Below are 9543 nucleotides of genomic sequence, written 5' to 3' on the forward strand. Positions count from 1 at the left end.
AATTAGATTATATCGCTTATTTATTCTTTTGGAGTGGGCGGTTAAACATGATATCTGAAAGTAATTTAATTGGAAATTTGGGTGTGTTTAAACTGATTGCTGCAGGTGATTCGCGGTTTCAACAAGCCGAGTAGGAGTGATATCTGAAGCTTTCTTTTGATATGTGTATGTGCTATATATGCGCCATATGTGTGTGGTCTTTTTGCATTGTCTATGCGTGTGCAAATTGGTGTGTAAGTCGTAGCTTCTGAGATTTGTGGACTGATGTGATGTCAATGAGATTGAATAATCATATGTAGCTTCTTCAAGTTTATGTGCAGACCCTTCTGTGCAACTTAATAAGAATTCCTTTGGTATGACCGTCTGTTATTTTCAAAACTGAGGCTGTATAAGCCTTTTAGATTTCTTTTATGATTTGTTTTGAGTCATTGGATCTTGATATTGGCAGAATACCGGAAGATTTTCATCTCTACCTAGTTACAAATGGGGGCTTTTTCCTCCAGCAATTGTTTTGATCTATTCCTTGGGTGTGATGTTTCATTTTTTTTTAGCTTAATTGTAAAAAAAAAAAAAAAAAAAAAACTTACTGTAGCATAGGCATCCTAGACGGAAATTCCGTCTAGGATGCTAAATTCCGTCTAGAATATTGATTTTTTAAAAAAATTAAAAAATTAAAAACATCCTAGACGGAAATTCCGTCTAGGATAGTCATCCTAGACGGAATTTCCGTCTAGGATAACAATTCTAAGAGGAATTTTTTTCCGTCTAGGATGTAGTATTCTACGACGGAAATTCGCGTCTAGAATAATCCGTCTAGGATGTATTTAGACGGTTTTGAATTCCGTCTATAATAATCCGTCTAGAATGTATTCTAGACGGAATTTCCGTCTAGAATACTACATTCTAGACGGAAACATTCTAGACGCGTATTCTAGACGGAAATTCCGTCTAGAATACGCATCTAGACGGAATTTTAGGTATCCTAGACGGAAATTTCCGTCTAGGATGCCTCATTATTTAGTAGTGTAAGTTCGTCCTCTAAAATTTAACAGCGAGTGTATTATTTGAAGATACGATTCATGCATCGGATGGAGTGTATAAGGAAGAAATTGAAAGAAAATGGATTCCATAAATGCATGCAAATGAAGGAGGCGTGTATTGGCATTATTAACGGAGAGTTTTCAGGTAGGCTTTACGACGTAAATTCAAATGGATGTAGATATAATATTTTAATTGTATTTCATCTTTGTATAGGAATATTATTATTATTACTTGAAATAGTGAAATTTCGTCTCAAGAAAAAGTTGTTTTATCTTCATTTTAGTCCATTATATATTGTTTCATATTATTTTTATCAATAAAACAGTAATAGATTAATTGATTAATACCGCAACAGAAAACCATTTCTAAAAATTAGGAAATACAGTATTACTTGATTACATATCGGAAATTAGACTTTGAATAGGTTTTCCCATCACTTTGTAAGAATTTCATAATATCGAATTATATATCTATGATTAAAATAGTTGAGAATGGAAGAGAATGTACGATGATCTATATCCTCCATATCCAAGTTATGAGAAGCAATTATATTAACTATATGCTTGAATAGTTCCATCTGCTGCTGAAACATAGGGATTGGATAATATCTTCGTAATTTTGATAGCTTTCTTTTAGAAGCTTGGTTTTCTCAATATTTAGGGGCAGTGATGTACATAATTTCCATATTTGGTGAATGGAATAAAAGTATTTTTCATTTACCAAAAAAAAAGTTATTGAGAAGTAACGGCGGAGCACACAATGTCCAGTGGAGTTACAAAGACACTACTAGATTCCCTACTTCATATATTTTCATTATTTTTTTACGTGTATTCTACTGCTTAGGACATCATTGAGATCGATTAGGTTATAACACCACTAAAAAGGATAGTATTGTGAAATTGCCAATACATATTCCAACAATACAACCATGATAAGTTATATGGTGACTCCACTGGGTCAATCCTATTTACCCCAAAGGCAATATTGTCACAGTTGTAGAACAAAGACAATATAGTAAGGATGCCAAATTTGAAAATGTTGGCAAATTTTTAGAGGCGCTGTTGGTGCATGCTGCACAGGTGGATAAAACACATTCAGCCATGTAAACATCGAGTTGGCAAAAATTTAGTAGAGTTCTGTTTATACAAATGGGCTAGTATGAACAATATTTTAAATCATAGAGGAACATAGTTATTATGCTTACTCGGGAATGCATCTCATTCAAATAAAAAACAGACTACTCTCCTATTACTAAGCTATAGGGCTAAATAACCAATTAATATGAATTAGCTAAAGAAATGGCTGAAATTTATAGTAGCAACATCTTCAAACAAAAAACTTCAGGAGGAAGCATGACATCAGAGTCCATAATTTGCTAGATTTGCTGGAGATTTCAAATAAACGAATAAATAACAATTATGGAAGATTCTAAAGAATTCGTTGAATGAACAGGTGTATGGAGAAAATAGTTCATGTTTGAGAATGATTTATGAATATTTATACAGGAAAAATAATTAGTATAAGGAGAAATGTTGCGTGAATGTGTGATTGTTAAATTGATCTAGACTGTCAAAATGTTGGAAATTAACACTAGTAGAAAAACACGTATTCTAGACGGAATATTCTAGACGGAATTTTTTCCGTCTAGAATGTATTAAACTAGACGGAAAATTTCCGTCTAGGATAAAACATTCTAGATGGAAATTTCCGTCTAGAATAGTAAAGTAGACGGTTTATTTAATTTTATTTTTTTTTAAATTAACCAAGTATTCTAGACGGAAATTTCCGTCTAGAATAGTATCCTAGACGGAATTTCCGTCTAGGATACTTAGCCAATTTAAAAAAAAATTTACCCAATAATCCCGCGAACAATGCCTTCCCCCCCCCCCCCCAAAAAAAAAAAAACGAATACTTCATCCCCAAATTTCCATAATTTCAGGAACCCCTCTCCTACTCCTCCCTCCACCGCCTCCCCCTCCTCTCCCTCTCCTCCTCAACCTCACCCCTACCTCTCTCTCTCCCCCTCTACTCCTTCTCCATCCATGGCCTCACCACCTCTCCCTTCTCCACCTCTCCCACCTCTCTTATTGGGAACGGCTCGAAATTAGGGCCTAGGGCTAGGGTTAGGGTTTTTCTCGCTCAAATTCGCCTCATTTGTTAAATCCTCTTCGATTCGATTCGTTAACATTTAGAGGAGATGGTGAGTATAGATCCGTTCCATCATCCAATTCGCATGGGAACCTCAACGAAGCAGATCACGCAGCTGATGCAGTGCAAGCCTCTATCAAAGCATGAGGTGAGCTGAATCTCCTCGATTCGTTTCAAATCTGTTAATTTTTCCTGTTTTGGTCTCGTATTGTGTTTGTTTGCTGGATTATAGTAGATCTTGGATTGTTTTAGGTTTATTGGCAGGAAATGTGGGTTTGTTTCTGTGATCTACGAATTGTGCGGTTTGTTGAACTAGGGTTTCTGTTTCGGGTGAAATCTGTATTAGGGGAAGAGTCGTGTTCTTTTGCGAACAATTTTGATGAATGTTCCGGACCTACTCAGGAGTAGGCCATTTTTGTCTGTGTGTTAATATCTTTGATGTATTTGTAGTTCAAAGCCAGTTTTTGTATGATAAAATTGAGATTATTTTTTACAAGCGTTAATATTTTATGGTACAATCATCATTTGAGTCGTTAAGATTTGGCTATTTGAGTATCTTAATAGAGTCAATAGCTCTAGAACATGATAAGGAAATATATAATTGTCCATGAGAGAAGATGGTTTAAGGAAGGTAAATTCCTACACAATCCAATGTTTGTCCATATGCAATGTTAAAGGTCTTACAATGTCTTGTGCTCCCGCAGTTCACCTCTAAAAAATTGCCGTATAGTTGGGAAATCAAGAAAAAACAAGCTACTCTAAATTTAAATAAAGCTACTTTATGAGTTTGCTCTGCTTTGTTGGTTTTTTGAATCATATGATGAGACTCATATAGCCTTGAAAATTAGAGTGCACTGTTGTAGCCCTGTCATGCCCAATTGAATTATGGGAGAACTTGATTGGCGACAGGAAGATGGATAGTTGTTTTCTATCCATGAAGCTGAATATATACCTTTGGTGTCACTATGTGCAAAAGTTAATTGCAATCAAGAACATTCGGAACTTGGAAGCTGTTTATCCTATGTTGGTGGAATTGAATATATTTGAAGCTGTGTCATCTAGGAAATTTTTCTGCTAGATGTAGCTCAATTCTCTTGATAGTTTGTTAGCATATTCCTGCTCTTATAGCCGTACACAATAACTTCCAGATACTTCTTGTATGAGGCTGAATTCATTTTGCATTATCACACTTCTGTATATAGCTTATTGTGATACCTTCTTGCAGGTCATATCAATCACTCTGTATTCTGGAATAATCTCAAGCCTGTCAATGTAGGTTGGTTCTCTTTTATTCATTTCGGCCCAACAAAGAATAGTGCTTTTATGATTGATAGGAGGGAGGTGGTGAACCTCCACATGGTGCACTTGGTTGGGCTATTGACACAGAGTTTGGTTCAATGGAAGCTCTAGTGCAAAAAATGAACTCAGAAGGAGCTGCTTTGCAAGGTTCTGGTTGGGTGGTGAGTTATTCTTTTAATGGTTGTTTCATCTGTATAGGATATGAACATCCATTAATATTTATCAAATATCAAGTATTCGAGTCCAAATTCGAAAAACACCAGACGTGTAAACACATTCAGCCATGTAAACATCGAGTTGGCAAAATTAGTAGAGTTCTGTTTATACAAATGGCTAGTATGAACAATATTTTAAATCATAGAGAACATAGTTATTATGCTTACTCGGGAATGTAGGAGTCTCAGCTTAGATAGTGTATTATTTAGTTTATGTCTCAATAGATTTTTGAACTTTGAAGCTTGATAGATATAGATATATACTGTTTTTTTTTTTATTTAACTTCCAGCTATGCTTTAGGAAGCTGCAGTCTTATCTTAGCTTTCTGATACACACAGGAAACTACAAATATCCTTTTGGGCACTCTGCTTGATATGCTTGAGGATTTTTAAGATTTTATATTTTAATTGTGCAGAGCATGAACGAATTGTTGGGGTTATCTGCAAAAGCTCAGGACAAGGGAAGGGAATAGCTTACGGTATATATAACCCATCTTTCTTTTTATTATTATTATTTTTTAATTTAGCTTTTCTAAAATTCCGCTAGAATTATGATTATATGCTTATTTATTCTTTTGGAGTGGGCGGTTAAAACATGATATCTGAAAGTAATTAATTGGAAATTTGGGTGTGTTTAACTGATTGCTGCAGGTGATTCCGGTTTCAAACAAGCCGAGTAGGAGTGATATCTGAAGCTTCTTTTGATATGTGTATGTGCTATATATGCGCCATATGTTGTGGTCTTTTTGCATTGTCTATGCGTGTGCAAATTGGTGTGTAAGTCGTAGCTTCTGAGATATTGTGGACTGATGTGATGTACAATGAGATTGAATAATCATATGTAGCTTCTTCAAGTTTATGTGCAGACCCTTCTGTGCAACTTAATAAGAATTCCTTTGGTATGACCGTCTGTTATTTTCAAACTGAGGCTGTATAAGCCTTTTAGATTTCTTTTATGATTGTTTTGAGTCTATTGGATCTTGATATTGGCAGAATACTCGGAAGATTTTCATCTCTACCTAGTTACAAATGGGGGCATTTTCCTCCAGCAATTGTTTTGAGTCTATTCCTATGGTGTGATGTTTCATTTTTTTTGGCTTAACTGTAAAAAAAAAAAAAACTACTGTAGCATAGCATCCTAGACGGAAATTCCGTCTAGGATGCTAAAATTCCGTCTAGAATACTTGATTTTTTAAAAAAAATTAAAAAAATTAAAAACATCCTAGACGGAAATTCCGTCTAGGATAGTCATCCTAGACGGAATTTCCGTCTAGGATAACAATTCTAGACGGAATTTTTTTCCGTCTAGGATGTAGTATTCTAGACGGAAATTCCGTCTAGAATAATCCGTCTAGGATGTATTCTAGACGGTTTTGAATTCCGTCTATAATAATCCGTCTAGAATGTATTCTAGACGGAATTTCCGTCTAGAATACTACATTCTAGACGGAAACATTCTAGACGCGTATTCTAGACGGAATTCCGTCTAGAATACGCATTCTAGACGGAATTTTAGGTATCCTAGACGGAAATTTCCGTCTAGGATGCCTCATTATTTAGTAGTGTAAGTTCGTCCTCTAAAATTTAACAGCGAGTGTATTATTTGAAAGATACGATTCATGCATCGGATTGGAGTGTATAAGGAAAGAAATTGAAAGAAATGGATTCCATAAATCATGCAAATGAAGGAGGCGTGTATTGGCATTAATTAACGGAGAGTTTTCAGGTAGGCTTTACGACGTAAATTCAATGGATGTAGATATAATATTTTAATTGTATTCATCTTTGTATAGGAATATTATTATATTACTTGAAATAGTGAAATTTCGCTCTCAAAGAAAAAGTTGTTTTATCTTCAATTTTAGTCCATTATATATTGTTTCATATTATTTTTATCAATAAAACAGTAATAGATTAATTGATTAATACCAACAATGAAACCATTTCTAAAAATTAGGAAATACAGTATTACTTGATTACATATCGGAAATTAGACTTTGAATAGGTTTTCCCATCACCTTTGTAAGAATTTCATAATCATCGAATTATATATCTATGATTAAAATAGTTGAGAATGGAAGAGAATGTACGATGATCTATATCCTCCATATCCAAGTTATGAGAAGCAATTATATTAACTATATGCTTGAATAGTTCCATCTCTGCTGAACATAGGGATTGGATAATATCTTCGTAATTTTGATAGCTTTCTTTTAGAAGCTTGGTTTTCTCAATATTTAGGCAGTGATGTACATAATTTCCATATTTTGGTGAATGAATAAAAGTATTTTTCATTTACCAAAAAAAAAGTTATGAGAAGTAACGGCGGAGCCACACAATGTCCAGTGGAGTTACAAGACACTACTAGATTCCCTACTTCATATATCTTTTCATTATTTTTACGTGTATTCACTGCTTAGGACATCATTGAGATCGATTAGGTTATAACACCACTAAAAAGGATAGTATTGTGAAATTGCCAATACATATTCCAAATACAACCATGATAAGTTATATGGTGACTCCACTGGGTCAAATCCTATTTACCCCAAAAGGCAATATTGTCACATTGTAAGAACAAAGACAATATAGTAAGGATGCCAAATTTGAAAATGTGGCAAATTTTTAGAGCGCTGTTGGTGCATGCTGCACAGGTGGACAAATTCAACTATCTGCAGTTTATAATTCTATTACTGTACAATTGCCTTTGGCTTCCTGGTCTGACACAGTTTGGGGAGGACTTCACTATCCAAAACATTCAGTTGTTCTTTGGTTAGTTTGTCTTTCCAGGCTGTTAACACAGGACAGACTCTGCCGCATGGGGATATTGAATCAAAACAAATGTGTCTTGTGTCCAAATCTGCAACTAGAAACCTGTAATCACTTATTCTTCGAATGTCAGTTTTCAGCTGATGTTTGGAATAGGGTGATGAACTGGTTGGGGTTTTCATGGAGGTCTTGCAACTGGAACATATATAGTTATTAGTTGGTACTCTCTTAATCTCAAAAGAAGAGGATTCAAGCAACAATTGAAGAGGATGGCTCTCTCTGTTACAGTCTACATGATTTGGCAAGAGAGAAATATGAGAATATTTCAAAATAAGTTTCGGTCATCTGAATTGTTGTTTAAGACAGTAAAGTTGCTGATATTTTCAAGGATTTTGAACAATGAGGATATTCCTATTCATATCAGAGAGTCACTAGAGATGATATGAAATAGAATATAGTTTGTATCAGTGTGGTCATCAGTTTTGTAGCTGATATTTGATGTTCATTACAAATGTACATATTGGGAAATGAAATAAAGCTCTTTTTCATTGACCAAAAAAAAAGACAATAAAGCAGAACAAAGTTAGTTTTATTAATAACAGGCCATTTTCTATTTGTACAAAATATACCAACAATAAAAAGAGGAAATGGGAGGGAAAAAGAGTTACACCAATGAAACAATCCACCATGAATCTACAATCTCACCCACAAACTCCACTCCAAAACCCAAGCCCTAACCCTAATTTCCTACACTCCGTCTCCTCGTCCAAAGGAGGCAAATTTAAATCCAAAACAACTACTCTCTTCCCGCCATCATTATCCTTGATCTTCTCCACTAACCCATGCCCAAATCCTTCATTAACCCCTCTATGCCTCCTCATATGCCCACCAAGAGCTTGACCAATCGCAAACTCAAGCCCACAGATTGAGCACTCATGCACTCTAGGCTTAGCCGCTTGTGCACTTTGGGTCCGGTCTAGACCCTCATCGTTTGGCCTAGGCTTCTTGTGACTAGCTCTGTGCCCACCAAGAGCTTGAAACGAATTAAACTGCCGGTTGCAAGTCTTGCACTCAAAAACTCTGTTATCAACCTCTCCTCCGCCTCCGCTGCCTCTAGAGAGGAGCATCAGCACGTTGGCAATGTTGAAGCTCTCTATCGCTACCTGCTCGCCTGCGTATCTCTGTCTCTTCATATTGTAGGCTACTCCGATGCTGATCGATTCTGAGTAAAACTTCGGTACGATCTTGGAACGTATTTATAGGCTTGGTTGGGGGTGATGGTGTTTGGTTGAGATGAAAGGGTAAGGGTTTATCTGGTGATGAGAGGAAGCACGCGTACATAACAAGTTGGTGAGAGGGCCACGTTTTCTTTGATTTGAAAATATTAGCGGTTCTCTAGAATTGGAAGCATCTATTACCTATTGAAAATTGAAGCTTGTGTGTTATAGTTTGAATTGATAGAAGCGATTGAGTCAGTGCAAGGGCGTTTATTTATTACCATTCAAAGTGGACTTTTAGTAGTAGGAGAATTTTAAGAGTACAACGCGGCTAAGTGCTAATTAAACTTGTTGTAGTTGCAGTGGAGAAATGGTAGTTGGAGTTAGTTGATTAATTAGACCAGCTATATTTTGTCAGGCATTAAAATTTGGCATACCCAATTTGGTGGGCACATGCTAGTGGTCAATGTACAATTTTTTTTTCTTTCGGGTCTTTTTTATTTTAGCATTCTTCTTATTCTTCTTCTTTGCAACCCCTCTCACCTATTTTGACTGTAGAAACCCCCCCCCCTCAAATTATGGAGTTATTGTAAATAATCCCCCTTAACTTTCGAAATATTATTTATCCCCGCTCAACTTTTCTCACTTAACCGCCTAAACTAATATAATTTAAATCTAAAGGAACAAATAACTTAAAATGAATACTATCCCTTATAAGATATTAAAATTTTTTTAACCATATTGTTCATTGTAAACCTTTTTTTTGGCTCCTCCTCCATCTTCATTGCTAGGTTTACGCGCAAATCTATTTTTTTTTTCTTTTTTGAGACATTAAACTTTTTTTATTTTCTACT

The 9543-nt window shown here is 35.3% G+C and overlaps 1 protein-coding gene and 1 long non-coding RNA gene across 2 annotated transcripts; one reads left to right on the plus strand and one right to left on the minus strand.

Moving 5' to 3' along the window:
• LOC109849298 lies at nt 3261-5603 on the plus strand. The gene is made up of 4 exons (XR_002249062.1): nt 3261-3337; nt 4415-4649; nt 5120-5182; nt 5355-5603. It is a non-coding gene; the product is annotated as an uncharacterized LOC109849298 (long non-coding RNA).
• On the minus strand, nt 8050-8686 carry LOC109850053 (zinc finger protein ZAT12-like). The gene has a single exon (XM_020419962.1). It carries the CDS (start codon nt 8663-8665, stop codon nt 8174-8176), a length of 492 nt encoding a protein of 163 aa, XP_020275551.1. The 5' UTR covers nt 8666-8686; the 3' UTR covers nt 8050-8173.

The sequence above is a fragment of the Asparagus officinalis genome, chromosome 7 (genome assembly GCF_001876935.1).
Source record: "Asparagus officinalis chromosome 7, Aspof.V1, whole genome shotgun sequence".
Taxonomy (NCBI): Eukaryota; Viridiplantae; Streptophyta; class Magnoliopsida; order Asparagales; family Asparagaceae; genus Asparagus; species Asparagus officinalis.